A 15048-nucleotide genomic window follows, 5' to 3' on the forward strand; every position below is an offset into this window, starting at 1 on the left:
TCGGGATCCCTCTCCGGTGCGGGGCATCGTCTTTTCCTCTTTCCCAATAAATTTCCAAACTCAATGCACTGTTGATCAATGCCTCTTCGAGGAACGGAATGGACCCGTCAGCTAGACTGACGCAATGAATAAAACTCGTTATAGCTGACGCCAAGCTGACAGGCGCAGCTGCTGCCGATTGATGACGCATCGTTCGTTATAGCGGCCGTGATCCACCTGTCAGCCGTCCTCCTGGGTCCCGGGCCGCGATCTTGCGGGGTCACACGAAACATCGTCGAAGGGAAGGGATTTCACAAGGCGTAAACAGTTACGGACCTGCTATTACTAGGTTCAGTCCTGATTTACGAACCAATGTGAAATCCCAAAATTCGTTGGCAGTGTTTCTGGGGAGGTATGGCGTGACAAACAGCTGATCCTTGGTGTAATGAAAGAAGATCGTACACAAGGAAGGCTATGGCTGTGGATATCATAAAAGTAAAGACGAGTTGGAAGTTGCGTAGACGCAAGGCTTTTGGGCAAATGGCTTATACATTCCCTTTCAGTCGTAAAACTACTCCGTGGCGCCCGCCATGTTTTACCCTGCCCCAAAGCAAATATCACCTTCGAGTTCAGGGTGAGAAAAGCTGGCGGAGCAAGAAGCCTTGCATAACCAAAGTCTCTGCCATTGGTAACTTGGGATGCACCTGTTTGGGAACACCCAGGAACATCGAGTCACTGCTGCTATCGGCTTAGATAAAGGCAAGATTCCCTCGACATACGTTACGCGATGCTACCTGATCAGAATAACCCACAATATTTCTCGGAAACGGTCGTGGGAAATGGGCTCTCTTGAACAAATGGATTCCCGTATCCTCTACCCAGTTGGCTATAACATGCACAGCTCTGCATACTGACTCAGAGGACTGCATGAAGCCTGAATCATGTGGAACATGTAAGCTGTGTTATAAACCGAAAAAACCTCGTCGGCCTTCGAATCCTCAGCCTCCAATATGATATGTACGGTAAAAGACTACGCGCTTCTTGGAGGAAATAGTGTGTAGCAAACCTACATATAACGTCACGTAGCGCAGGTCATCGTGTTGAATTCGAGTTTCCATAAAAGACACATGAAAGCATTCCAACAAGAGACGTCTCGGTTGAAGCAAGCTTGCACCGTTGCTCATGCAGATGTGCAATTTGCATCATGCTGACGCACCTCAGGGGCAGATCATGCATCTGTCACCCCACAACTACCTCGATGAGACAAGGAGCAGTGAAAGCATGTACTTTAGCAGTTTCAACCAGATTCTCTAAATAGATGGTGCGTAATATGGGAGTGGCCAGCCCCTACGAGACGCACTCGGCATCTCCGGTATCATGGTGTGCATCGATCGACCTGAGCATTTGCGGCTACCTAGGGTACCATCTCCGATGAGCATACCATATATACATGCACTGACTTCCCCCAGTTTAGATAGCACCCGAGAGAACCAAAATCACCAGTGGTAAACCTCGGCTAATGGAATATCCCATGACATGAAGCCGCGCAGCACCTATGGAACTTGGTGAGTTTCTACAGTAAGCATCAACTCACAGAGGGCAAAAAGCTTGGAGAGGCTGGGAATCGAACCCAGAACCTTTTCCATGCCGTCTACAACACCCTATAGGAGAGTAGCGCATGCTAAGGAAACGTCATACCACTAGACCACATCCCCTGTTATTTGATGAGAGCCTTGGCGCTTAATATGTTACTGATACTGAGGTATGGGACAATGTGCGGTGGTGGGCGACGACGTCCTGAGCCGCGTGTTGTGGGTACAAATACGAGGGGGGTGCACAGCCAGCTGATAGGACCTATGAGGGTACCATGTTTGGGTGGGTGCCCCTATTCTTGTATAAGGCTGCTAAAGAAGGCGCCGTCAACTCCCTGCAGCACCCAGTCCTCCAAGTCGGCCTCCAGGCCAGGCACTAGAAGGCAATCCTTTTCTTCGAGTCCCGAGACGGTCTCTAGACTCGGCGCCTTGGACGAGGGAGCATCTTCGGAGATGGTAACGGACGTTTGAGATGGGAGTATCGGTGGACTGAGCTGGTCAACAAATGAAGGCACCGGTTGCCAGTCCGTATTGGCGGGCTGGACATTGGTCATCTCGTACCCAGCATGGTGGCGGGGCGGCGGCATTTGAGGACCAGGGTCGAACTGCCCGACAGACTGGGCAGCGAAGTCGTAACGGGAGACAAGACTGGGACCAGTTTGGTTGGAGCCTGTCGCAGTGCTATCGCCCTGTGAATGCTCAATCTTGATGGTCCCGAAGTAGGGAATCTGGACGGACAGCAGCCCGTGAGAGGCTCCACGAGCCATTTCGCTTGTCCACTGTGACTCCGGCGCGGCAGCAGCAGCGTGAACACACGAAGAAGAGGATGCACGATAGCCCTCTCCCGAAGCCGCATCGCTCTCGATTTCAAGCAGTGGTGTAAGCAGCTGCGAGATCTTACGCACGACTACATCCTCGTTGAGGGCGGCCATGTCGTCCATGATCTGGAGGGTGCGCTCGACCAGCCCGCGGTCGCTCAGCCGCTGATGCCGGAGAGCATGAAAAGCGCTGGATGAATCAACGGCGCCGGCATTAGTGTGTGTGTCATCGGACGACCGTCGCCGCCGGCATTCCATGTGGGCTAGGCACAGCGTCATGCTAGCCGTGAAGGTAATGAAGTCGATCCCGCGGCAGTAAACAGTGTTCGTCTCAGAGGCGCGAAAGGCAATGAACTGGACGAGGATATTGCGACTGGCGATGGCTGCAGTCATCTTGTTGTAGTCGTATCCACTTGGGACCGGAGGTGACTGCAGGAGGTAGGGCAGGTGCAGCTGTATCAGGAGGTGGTGATACGCGATCTGGTTGACGAGACGCAGGGACTGTTGGAAATCATCGCTGGCACCATCAGAAGAGCGTGGGTTTTCTACCACCCACCACTGAGCAGGTAAGCAGTTGGCGGCCTCCTGGAGCAACGTGTCAATCTTCTGCGTGTACCCCAGATCGAGGCGCTGAACGCTGTTGCGCTGGAGAATGAGACCGGCAGCGACTCCCAGCATGCGCTCGAACCGTTCCAACCCGGCACAGTCCGACAGGGCCTCGGGTGTGGCGAAGACGTTCTCGAGGGTGCCTTGGGGCAAGCCCAACATAAGCGACAGGTAGCGGTCAGTGAGGACCAGACGGAGCCACATGTAGTCGGGGTCGATGCGAGTTCGGCTTGCATCCTCATCAAGCCAGGTCCCAGCCGATGAACCTGTTCCCTGGTGTATCCCCAGCATCTGGGCCACTGCCAATGCTTTTCGACTGGTGAACCAGGCACGGCGCAGATGTCCACCATTATTCAGGTACATGCTTTCGAGCATGAGGCACTCAATCCCCTCGATCGAGGTTAGAAGTTCGTCATTCCTCATCACAAGCTTCGAAGCAGTACTGACAAGCCTGCACGCGTAGTCATGGTAGTCCTCTCCAGGACCAGGTCCAGTCGTCACACGATAGCCGGGTGGAGTGCCTTGCAGCCAAGAGGCGAGCAGAAGAAGTTTCCTCGCGATGATGACTGGATGGGACCCGCTGGGTGGCATCTGTAATACTGCTTCGGGAGATCCGCAAAACCCATCGGAGAAGAACTGGGAGTACGGCTTGCATACGATGCCATGGTATAAGGCAGATGCAGGCACAGGGAAACTTAAGATGGAACTGAGCTCCTCGTCGGTAGGCCACACCTCCCGAAGGAGGCGAAATATCACGCCATGGTCGTTGGCATCGGATGCAGAGAGTTGCAAATGAGCCGAACACGACGCCTTCGTGACTGTGGTCTCGTGCTCAAAGCTCTGGGTGGTAAGGTGGTTAATCAAGTACTCGGCTACAAACCGCAGCAGCGACAACTCACCCTCTTCGGCCTCGCTGCATCTCCTTGTTCAGGTGCAATTATATGCCCTAGACCAGGAGCCCCAAGAGACGTGCTTTGACGAACAAATTGCCCAGTCACTTCAGGAGATCTGCCACCACTATCATCGAACTCCTGGCTGACGCATTGGGTGCGACGACTGCGGCAACCATCGCAAATCGAATCCGCGGGCGAAGGAAAGGTGCACCTGATCTTGCGCCGCTTGCCTATCGACTCTCGGTGTCAGCATTTACTCTTCTTGGGGTGAATAGAATGTCGAGAGAGAGACAATAGTGGAAATTTCTGGAACAAGCGGTTATTCCATCCCTCTTAAGACACTGAACTAACGTGGAATAAACGCTAAAACAGGAAGGAATAAACACCGAAAGTTGCTTACATTCCCAGCAGCTTTGGGTGCCTTTGCGGACCTTTCGCCTCTTCGGCGGCGGTGGTTCTGGTTCTCCAACAGTGGTTGTGGGGTGTTCTGGGTTCGACGTCATTGTACGCCCCTGTATGGTCGCAGCAACCTTGCGGGCTCGTGTGTATGGACGGCTCTATGCAGAAGGATGCGAGATAGGCACCGTAGTTAGAGAACTCATGACTTCCCAGGCCGCGCCGCAAGGAAAATGAACCGTGGGTTGGAATAAGAAAGAGGTGGTTTGGTCAGCATTTCGTTCCGCCGCGGCGGAGGAAGCTGCCCCGCACAAGCGGTTTTGGTGGCTTTAGGGGCACTAAAAGGTGATGTGCTTCCTCCGCGGCGGTCGAAAATAGGGGAGGTATAGCGGTGCGAAACCTCAACGGGGCTCTGGCCTGGCTTATTTATAAGTCCGAATAGCAGCATCGAACCTTCAGTTCAAATAATTGCCACATCTCACAGCTCAAGGTATTAACTACAAACATCTACTCGGAATCATGGTTAAGATAGCCATTGCTGGGGGTACCGGACGTGAGCAAAAGTTGCCGACACTTATAACTTATAGTATTGCTGACAGGAAGACACAGAGGTCTCCCGCGAGATCATCGACGCTTTGGTTGCTTCGGGGAAGCACGAGATAACCATATTCAGCAGAGCGGTAAGAGCACCACGACTTCTTGGTCAGCCACTCGAAATGCTTGTTCTAACTTATTAATCTGCAAGAGCAACGTGCCCACAGGCTTGCCCTCGGGTACAAAGTGGCTGACAGTAGACTACCGTGACAAGAACGGCTTGGTCCAAGGACTTCAGGGGATTCACACCGTCCTGTCCTTCGTGCAGCTCCTCTCGGACCCCAACCAAGAGTCCCAGAGGAACCTGGTTGACGCTGCGATTCAAGCTGGTGTGAAAAGATTCGCACCCAGCGAATATGGAAGGTAAGAAACATCCTCGCCCAAGAGGGGCCAGTCGCTGACGTGCTGCCGAGAAGCAAGGGAACGACTGACATGGGTTGGTGGGATGGGAAACAGAAGATCAGGGAATATCTCGAAGAGGTGAACCGAAAAGAGAAAGTGAGTTTCTGCCATGACGACTTCCATCGTTATTCCACCCACTGATTCACCAATATCGCAGGTGCTCGAGTACACCTTGTTCCAACCTGGCTTGTTCTTGGACTACCTAGCCTTCCCGCACAAGACCGCCAAGCACGTCGAGCCCCTCCAGATCGGCTTCAACTTCGAGCGGCACCGCGCCATGCTCGTCGAGGGCCACGAGGACGCCGTCATGACCTTGACGACGGTGGCAGATCTCGCCGCCATTGTGGCCCGCGCCGTCGAGTACGAGGGGACGTGGCCTGCGACTGGCGGTATCAGGGGCAATCGTCTCACGTTCTCACAGATTATTGAGATTGGCGAACGAGTCCGAGGTATGTTTACCCCCTTACCCCATTTGCATTTCCCTGGCCAAAGCAGTCCATTAACTTGTGTATACCCAAATGCAGGACATACTTTCGACTTAGGAAAGGTCAAGCTGGCCGATCTGGAAGCAGGAGAACTCAAGTCCTCGTGGGATTTGGAGGCAGTGCACAAGGCCGTCTCCCAAGATCAGGCCGCTGCTTTCCAAAAGACGGTCTCCATCGGGTTTCTTCTAAGCAGTGTCAAGGGTGCATGGGACTCTTCGGACGAGATGAACCATATGTTCCCGGACTACGAGTTTACCTCAGCTGAGGAGTTTCTGATGAAGGCATGGGAGGTAAAACCATAGCGGGTATTCTGGCATACAGAACCTGTGGACGCGCCCAGGAAATTGAGTTTACGTTGCGGTTTTGGTAGATGTATCGAATGTGGTCTTGAATGTTTTTCAATGTCAAAGGGTATCAATTGTTCGTTCCAGGGCAAGGCTCTATTTAGCAACACGACATGTATCCACGACCTGCCCCATCGCATCTGACCAGTGTCGAGTAGTGACGGTTCATGGGATGCCGCCGCGACTTCATGCGCCCTTCAGGGCTTTGATGGCTTCCTTTTGTGCGTCAAGCGTAGCATAAATTGCCATGAGCTTGATGAGCTTCTCTTGCCCCGAAGCCCCCGCCTTCTTGGCCGCCTTTATAGTTGTTCCCAAGTCAAGCAGGATAGTCGCACGGCACTTGGCGATTCTCTCCGCCAGCTTCTTGACATACGGGGTGTCTCGTCCGATGTCGTCTGCCAGCGCTCCTATGGTTGTATAGTCTTTTGCCAGCGTGGCCAGCTTGGCGGCGCTGCTACCAACAATCTGGCCGCCATCCTCGTCCTCGTCCTCTTCGCTCTCGTCGCTGTCGATCTCGGCACCGTCAAGGGCCAACCGGCCTTCAAGCAGTTCTAGCCGGTCGCTGAGCTCCAGCATGCGCCGGCCTTTTTCGATCTCGCTCCGGACGCCGCCGAGGTCTGTGTTGAGGCCCTGGATCTCCCGACCGCGGTCGCCTACCCGGCCTTTCACCTCTTCGATCGCCCTCCGGAAGCCCAGCAGGCCGACTCGCACATCCTCCACGCGCTCCTCGCCGCCCTTCAGTTCGCTGCCCAGGCTCAAGAAGGACGTGTAGTTCGCATTGACTAGCTCCAGCAGCTCGGTCGATATGGCTGCGCTGCGGTCGCGCAAGTCCTGCCGTAAGTCTTCGAGGGTCTGGTGGCGGTCTGATAGAGAGGAGAGGTAGGAGGCGGCGTCGAATGATGGCGAGAGGAAGTCGGTGCGCGGTAAGGCGGTAGGGAAGGGAAGGTTGTTCGGGTCGTCGTCTCCGCCAGACTCGGAAGAAGACGATGAGGGGAGATTAAAAGTGCGCGACGGTGTAGGCCGCGAAGGCGACATTGGTTGTTGGAGAGACATCGTTGACTGCCCAGGTACGGAAGAAGCAGGCCTGTACCAAGACGGGCGTGGTGGGTGATTCTTGTTGGCGTATTGCGTAGCACCCTCAAGATGTAGTAGTGCAACCAGTCGCAATGGCAATGCCAAAGAGAGCAGAATAAGGTACCTGGAGCAATTTACAAAGGTAAGTGGCATGCGAGTATATCAGTGGGAATGACGACGAAACTGCCTGTTTCTTTGCGCAACCTCAATGTCGAGTCAGGGTACAGCAATTCCGCTGCCGAGCTGGAAGTTCAATTGCGCTTTGTCTTGAGCTGTCCTTGCCTCGCACCCCACTTCAGCCGGACCCCTACCACCTACAGCGCAAGCCCACCTCTCACCTAGGTGAGCTGATTCGGCTACCGTACCTCCGACTGGCTCGTAGCCGGTATCGCAATAGCCCGTCTTAGGCCTTGCTAGTTTATGACCCGACGTTCTCCGATGGTTTGGGGCTAGCGATAAATTAGGGATCTGATAAACCAGCACGACCGCCGAGCAGTCCTCTCAACCTGTTCAAATGGAGGAAAAGAGCTTCATGATCTCATGGCCTGAAGCTGCTAAACCTCTTGGTATTTGCGTTTTTCGGAGGAGAAGTCGGCTAACTTAGGAAGATAGTGGGCCGATTACGCTATTCTGTCACGACTTCCTGACGGGCTTGCAAGGAACCCCCATTCAGCTATGGACCCCAAGGGACCCGAACCCGAAGCGAACTGTCTGCCTTGGCCCGGCGCTTTAATCTTATCAATCTGATCAGTTTATTCTCAGCCCGCGGGTCTGATCACGGCTTTGTCTTTTCACCTCACAATCCCAACATCCCACCAAGCTGGTCATTTTGATTCGTCCCCCCCGGCCACACAACCACCACCCTATCACATTCCGTTCCTCTTGCCGTATAGATCCATCTCATGTCACATATCATCTGCTTAGATTAATTGTTTCTCCTCGTTACTCGTTTGTGCTGTTGTCGACTGCATTTCAATTGCATTGTTGCGCTGGCTTTTTGGCCGTGAGATCCCTCCAGTTTTGCTGTGCCCTCCCCGCTTCAGTATCCTCGTGGACAAAATCCTCCACTCTTACTGCATCCTGCTGTACAGCCTTGCCTACCTCCTTTTTCACTGGAGGGCAGAGTCTCTTTTGCGAGTCATTACAGTTTCGAATCCGACATTCACCCTACAACACAGCATCAGTGCATGATACAGGGAGTCAATATTGGCCCTTTTTGCATGGGAAATTTGCTTGCGGCTACTCATTATTGACATGGCGCCCCCTTCCACTATTGCGGTGGCGCCGCAGTCCACACGGACGGGGAAGGTCGCTATTGCTTCAGCATCGGCTGGTGCATCGCCAGCGCCGGCTTCGTCGCCGACATCCAGCATCGCACCGACGTCCCAAATTCCTCAACTTGCTATTAAGCCAGTGGCAAATGGTCTTGGCCCATATTCACCGGCGGGCACACCATCCGCTACAATCTTGCCTCAAATGCCCAAGACCTCCATCACTAGCAAGGAATGGGTTATCCCTCCTCGACCAAAACCCGGCAGAAAGCCGGCAACGGACACTCCGCCTACGAAACGGAAAGCTCAGAACCGTGCTGCCCAGAGAGCTTTCCGTGAACGCCGGGCCGCCCGGGTTGGCGAGTTGGAGGAACAGATCGAGGACATCCGTGAGGAGCACGAACAGATCCAACAGGAGCTTCAGGACGAAATTCAAACTCTACAGAGCCGCTGCTCCACGCTAGAAGCCCTGTTGGAAAAGGAGCGTGCCGAGCGCACCAGGACTACGAATGACCTCGACGCCATGCGACGCAGGTGGATGGATGAACGTGCAGCAAGTGTTGCCTCATCCCGGGCTGGCAGTCTTCCTGGTCTGTCGGGCCGGTCGTACGATCTCTTCCCTACAGCGTCATCGCATCACCATACACCACGAAGCAGTATTACAAGCGATCATTCGGGTCACAGAAACTCGACTACTTCCTTCTCAATATCTCAAATCATCTCGCCTCCTGACGAGGATGCTCCCGCTGCTCAAAGCACCGTAGACACGGGATGCGGGTCATGCGGCCCTAATGGCTCGTGCGCGTGCGTAGAGGAAGCCCTCGCAGCCACAGCCCCTTCACTTGACTGCGGGAAGTGCACCCTAGGCAGCAAATGCGAATGCCTCGAGGCAATGCTCAATGGTCCTGCTTCAACAGAGCAGGAACTGAAGAGGAAGCATTCTATCAGCTCCCAAAATGGGAACGAGGGGGAAACGTCAGAGGTCGGATGTTAATGAGAACGAGATCGACTTCACTGCCATGTTTTCGAGGAAGAGAACGTCGGTCGTGGCGCCACCTCCCGTCGAGGAATTTCATCCCCCGCCTCAGCAACTGTCGGTACCGCCCCGCGACTCATGTGGTTTCTGCACAGAAGGGACATATTGCATGTGCGCCGAAGCTGCGTCGGCCGCTGCTCAGTCCACACTTGCTCCCATCGGGTCCCAAGTCCAAACTCCGCCAGCATCCGAGGATGACGTAGTGTCACCCCCGCTGGAGGTGACATCTACTGGAGCCATCAAACTTCCTAGGCTACAGAGCCTCAACCGTCCTCGGCCCTTGGATACAGCGCCCGCACCTAAGAAGAGTGGATGCGGTCCCAATGGGCCGGGTACGTGTGCCCAATGCGTGGCTGACCCCAAGTCGGGGCTCTTCTGTCGGAGTTTGGCCGCGAAGCTCAACAAGGACTCGGGTTCAGGCGCCCCTCCTTCTGGATGCTGCGGTGGCTCTGCGAGCGGCGGTGGATGTTGCAAGACAGCCCCATCTTCGTCGGCCAATACCGGCCCCACCTCGGGCCCTGGATTGAGCCTCTCGTGTGCCGACGCGTACAAGACGCTGTCCAGCCACCGGAACTTCGACAGGGCGGCAGATGACATTGGGACGTGGCTACCGCAGCTCAAGGCTGTACCCCACGAGGCGAAGGGAAGGATGCCTGAAGGCAGATCGAGGCTTCATCCCCTCGAGGTGGAAGCGGCGAGCATTATGAGTGTATTGAAGGGATTTGATGTGCGATTTGGGCGGGAAGCTTGATGACAAAGACTACGTGTAGAACACTGGAGTACAGATAGCATAGAGATACTTCCAAATAATTCGTGGATATCCTGGCGTCGCAAGACACTGGGCGCGAGAAACGAGATACCCTTCATCGTGTACTTAGTCAATGGGACCTTCAGCCTATCGCAACTTAGCACTACTTGAGGCGGCTCCTTTATTGAGACAGCACTCTGCCCCTGTCATGATGAGAACTATAGTCTCGGTGCATCCATGTCATTGCTTTGGGTATTTCCGGTTCTGCACCAGTCTAAGTCAACCGAACAGCTGGCTTCCATGCTTGAACTCCTCCATGGATCGGCAACGTTTCGTCTGGAGCCCATCTTTCGGGTTGTCTTTGGGAACTGTACGCATTGGGGACACGGTGTGGTCTCCACGGCTGGTTTTGGATACCAAGTAGGATTGGATAGCTACATCAAGAGAACGAGCATAAGCGCGAAGTATATCTTGTCGCCGTTCGCCCGACGACCTCACCATGGTGTGCGACGTCAGTTTTGTCTGGTTCTACGTGGGAAGCCCGAGCTCGACCACACATACATAGGAGGAATCAGAATGAAGCCCGCGGCTCCAAGTTAGGCAGAATCAGTGGGGTTCCGTACCCAATGGTATGCAGTCGTATATTTGATGGAGATAGTGCTTGGATACATATCGTGATGGAGTTGCATATCTTCAGATACCGTTACACCGCATGTACGATGGGTTGTTTTGGTAGGTGGCCGCAGCTTCTGTGACACGTAGTCAGGACGCACGTGGTCTTGGGCGCGGCTTTTGGGTACTGACAGATGGGGTGATTGGGGGGTTAGGAGGAGGAGTGGTAGCCATCGTGGGCCCCGTAATCGCGATGGGGACGAACATTTGGTTTGAGCTCATTCGAGAATCGGGAATATGCTAGGTCGGGATTGACGTCTTGGTCTTCAGATGGCCTTCCGCCATATCCTTGAGGTGGCACCACGTTCCGTTCAAAGCGGCAGTGCCTCTTGATTCCTATCTTGGATCGAGACTCTCGATCCTCGGCTCTCGCTGAAGTCGGCATAAGGTGACTCAGTGCACTGGGGCTTTGCTCCTTTCTCGACCTATGAACTTACCATTCACCTCGATGGCCAGACAGCCTAGCGCTAGACATAGGAACAATGTCCGCTGCATTTGGATTGGTATGAGTCAACCCATTTGCATGGCAGATCGTGATCGAAGGCAAGTTCTATATCGGTTTCGACTTTTCTCTCCGAGACTTGCAGGTGAAGTACTCACGATACTAGTCGCAGAGTACGGTTTGAGTCCCGACGGTATATCAGGGCCGAGTTACGACTTGCTTCTGTTTACTCGAACACCGCCAGCGAAGCCCGTCTTGACGATGTCACTATCAACTAGACAGATACCTTCACAGCCAGCTAGAACATGATTCTTGGCACTGAACGTGACATTGCTGCGTGTTTGCTGCTACCAAGCGAGGGTCATCTTCAGAGCCTGTCACTGTGAAGCTCTTTGCCTACGAATCTGCGCACATCGCTTTCGCGTGCCTGCCTCAGTGGTCTAGACCACCGCCAAAACGCAATACGATCTGGTTCGCATACCATTTCGAGGCATACGCGGCGGGTCGACGTGTTCGAGATGTTTCGGGACGCTCCTGCATGGGAAGCATGTATTGCATGCTGCTGCTGCTGCTTCTTGACCCGCTTAATTCAAGCTGTCTCGTTTTGACAGCAAACCTGTCGCGACAAACTGATTGCTTTTCCGTGAAGGGAGTGTTACGAACCCTTCTGGCGGGCGTGCGCAGCAAGCAGTGATGTCGTGGTTCGCTTTTGAGGCTGAAAAGGAAAGAATGCGGGCGATGGGTCCACGCATACAAGGGCGTACCGGTAGCACTATTGGGGGGGTAGGGCACCTACCGCTAGTTGGACGGTTGCAGCTGACTTGCAGGACCTAAATATGTACGAGGCTGAAAGGGGCAATGCAACGGTGCGACAGACGGTAGCAGGCAGTTGGCAGGCTCTCGACAGATAGATGGGAGACCGGAGAGCCTCTACCGCCTGTTCATCTGAATCTTGCAACCAGGGCACACATACCGATGGCGTGGCATATATGGGGATGAGGGGAGACCCCACTGGGGCTCCTCCGTGAGAAGTCGGTGGTCGTCGGTGAGTGTGGTTGGCATGGGTTCTGCCTCGGGTGGTATGGGGATTTCTTGTTGAGCAACCAGAAGCAGCCTTATGGGGGTGTCACATTTCTGGCTGCGCTTCGATCGACCACTCTTTGGCGCCAAGGAAGAAGTGCATGGAACATTTCGCTCGCGACCATCTGTCGACTCTATCTTGGTCGCGGAATGGCCAGCCAACCAGAGCATGCAGCAGCGCAAGAAGCAAGAGCATTGGTCCCAATCTGGCAGCGCATCCCAGGATCCCAAGGATAGAAACAAGATGGATGGGTGGTGGTGGGCTAGCAGCGGGCGGACGATTGGGACATGTGATGAGTTGGCACCCTCTAGAAAAGTGTGCGTGGTACATGCGGATTGGACAAAGCGACAGCGATGCAGCGGATAGGCTGCTGCAGGCCTTTTGGGGCTAAGCTTTTAGCTCCTCCTGCCCTCTGACTCCTCCCTCTCTCTCTAACCCCCCCTACTAGACCGTCCCAGTAACCGTCTTCCCACCCCCTCCTCTGGCTGTGCCCGCTGCCCGCAACCCTCTCTCCGGGGCCACGAGTGCCGAACGAACGAAAATGGCGGGTTTTATCTGGGTTTGCTGCTGACAGCAAGCAAAGCAAGTACTGACCGACTTGCCAGCACATACGCCATAGCCCGGCAAAAAGGCGGGATGAGATGGGACGAACATAATGAAAAATAAAAAAAGAGAAGCGCACCGGGACGTGAGAAAAAAGAAACAGAGAGGTTGACGGCAAGAAACACGCATACGCCGGTCCCAGGTGCGTGGCAAACGAATAGCATTGAAGACGGAGAGGTAATATGCATGGCCAACTCACTCATGACCAGCCAAGTGCAATCTGATTGCTTTCTTCTCTCTCACCTGCGAAACGCGAGAGGGAAAAACGCTCGGGCTCCTCACGGCGATTGCCATTCCGGCCACTTACTATGCATGCCCATGTACATAAGCCCTTATTCTGAACCCACTGCCCGATTTGTCAGTTGGAGCAGCAGCAAATGGCAGAGGCCGGTCCGGGAGGAAAAGAGGGACTGCCTCGGCGAGGGCGCGCCAGCAGGGCAAATGGACGGGCAGGGCAAGCAAGGCAAGGGCAAGGCAAGCATAATAATGTCCCGAGATCGTGCCATTTCGTGTCGAGATCCGGTTGCGGTAACTGCCTGGTTCGCCTACGTGTTACTCAACTGTGTTTCTGTGCGTTGTTGTGTCCAATGTTACTGGCCCAGGGGTGCAATTACCGCCAGTTTATGCATTCGGTGCGTGGACGGTGTACGTGTACGTGTACGTGCAAATAGAGCGAAGTAAGAGCGGCCTGGCAACGGAACGGGAGCGCGAGAGAGAGAGAGGGGAGTTTGTTGTAGTCGTAGTCTTGTAGATCACCCGAAAAGGCGGGTAGTGACGGAGAAGGTTTGAGACAATGCAGGGAGGAGTTCTTCAGCTCAAGTCAACATGGAGTTGTGACAGATGGGCAATGCTCGCTCGTGATAGATACATCCATTGATTGATCTTGCTGCACAGGCCTGCCTGGCTGGGGTGGTGGTATTTTGGGGTGATTGATCAGATCGCATTAAGAAGACCAGAAAAAAACAGGGCCTTGCAGATATTCGTATCGTAGGGAAGAAACATCCAAGAAGTTGGAGCTTGGCCCTTTTGGCCTTCTACTTTCGGCCGGCATCAGCGACAAAGCAGTGAACTCGTGGCCCAGTAATTGTTTCGCTCGCAGCTCGCTTGCCCGCCTAACCGGAACCAGCAACAAGCGGTTGCACCGCGATTTACCCCACGTCGGTCACCAACGCTGGCGCTGGCGCTGGGCCTGCCTGGCTCCACCCTGCTTTCGACCTGGCACATGCTGTTCTGTCGTGCCCGCTTGGTGCCGCCGCTGCTGGGCCACTGATGCTGGTCGGGTACCTCACCAGGGCATTGATTCAAAGCAGCTAACCTGCCCTTATTTACTTGACGCAACCGAAACCCAGTAACGCCAACATTCTAGAGAACACAGAACCCCTAAGCTCGTCGAGTCCAGGAACAGCTGTCTTTGCTTTTTATTTGGCACCTCGTCTACTTCTATCCTCTCCTTCTTCGTATTTTTTCCCGGCTCGTCAACTCCCTTATCAACCAGGCCATTCCCCGGGTTGCTGCGTTCTCCAAAGCTGATCCCGAACAGCCCTCATTATACCCACAGTTGCCGCCTCTTTCACCAACCCCAATTTCAGATGACTTGGCGATGAGAGTAGCTGGCGCTCCAGCGACAAGCTAACGTCCAGCCAAAAACCACCCCCGACAGCTACGGGCGAAACACGACCACGACTCGGTCCTCGATTCCCGACCCTCGAAGCTCCAATATCAGACACTGCACTTCTCGATGCGTCAATAGCATCCCAAGCGAACCCCAACCCAACACCCTCGTCATCGCACCCACCTCGAGCTCCACTAGCAGCCCCCCATTTGTGTCGGCGCTGGTAGTCGTGCTGGGTGACTGACTGACTGACTCTCCGCGCGCGTGCTGGGCCCAACACAGCCTCACATGCTCCATGATGATTTCCATGCAGCGATCCCTCTCTTCGCCAGTCTGCATTCATTCATCACCCCGTGAGTCGAGCTTGGGAATACATATCACATTCAACGTGTGGCCTGGG

General features: G+C 54.4%; 4 protein-coding genes across 4 annotated transcripts; 2 read left to right on the forward strand and 2 right to left on the reverse strand.

Annotated features, from left to right (window-relative positions):
* Positions 1 to 1864: 1864 nt before the first annotated feature.
* Positions 1865 to 3586, reverse strand: PG985_013553 (uncharacterized protein; the record flags this gene model as incomplete). The annotated part of the gene is made up of 1 exon (XM_066833319.1): positions 1865 to 3586. One exon carries the CDS (start codon positions 3584 to 3586, stop codon positions 1865 to 1867), a length of 1722 nt encoding a protein of 573 aa, XP_066678059.1.
* Positions 3587 to 4803: 1217 nt separating this feature from the next.
* Positions 4804 to 6067, forward strand: PG985_013554 (NAD(P)-binding protein; the record flags this gene model as incomplete). Its single annotated transcript, XM_066833320.1, has 6 exons — positions 4804 to 4837; positions 4894 to 4986; positions 5046 to 5241; positions 5292 to 5376; positions 5438 to 5729; positions 5805 to 6067. The coding sequence occupies 6 exons, from the start codon at positions 4804 to 4806 to the stop codon at positions 6065 to 6067; spliced, it is 963 nt and encodes a 320-aa protein (XP_066678060.1).
* Positions 6068 to 6295: 228 nt separating this feature from the next.
* On the reverse strand, positions 6296 to 7162 carry PG985_013555 (uncharacterized protein; the record flags this gene model as incomplete). The annotated part of the gene is made up of 1 exon (XM_066833321.1): positions 6296 to 7162. One exon carries the CDS (start codon positions 7160 to 7162, stop codon positions 6296 to 6298), a length of 867 nt encoding a protein of 288 aa, XP_066678061.1.
* Positions 7163 to 8437: 1275 nt separating this feature from the next.
* PG985_013556 (uncharacterized protein) lies at positions 8438 to 10241 on the forward strand (the record flags this gene model as incomplete). The annotated part of the gene is made up of 2 exons (XM_066833322.1): positions 8438 to 9429; positions 9485 to 10241. 2 exons carry the CDS (start codon positions 8438 to 8440, stop codon positions 10239 to 10241), a joined length of 1749 nt encoding a protein of 582 aa, XP_066678062.1.
* Positions 10242 to 15048: the final 4807 nt, after the last annotated feature.

This window comes from Apiospora marii, assembly GCF_038362585.1.
Source record: "Apiospora marii strain CBS 49790 chromosome Unknown utg000011l_segment0_segment0, whole genome shotgun sequence".
In the NCBI taxonomy this organism is placed as follows: Eukaryota; Fungi; Ascomycota; class Sordariomycetes; order Amphisphaeriales; family Apiosporaceae; genus Apiospora; species Apiospora marii.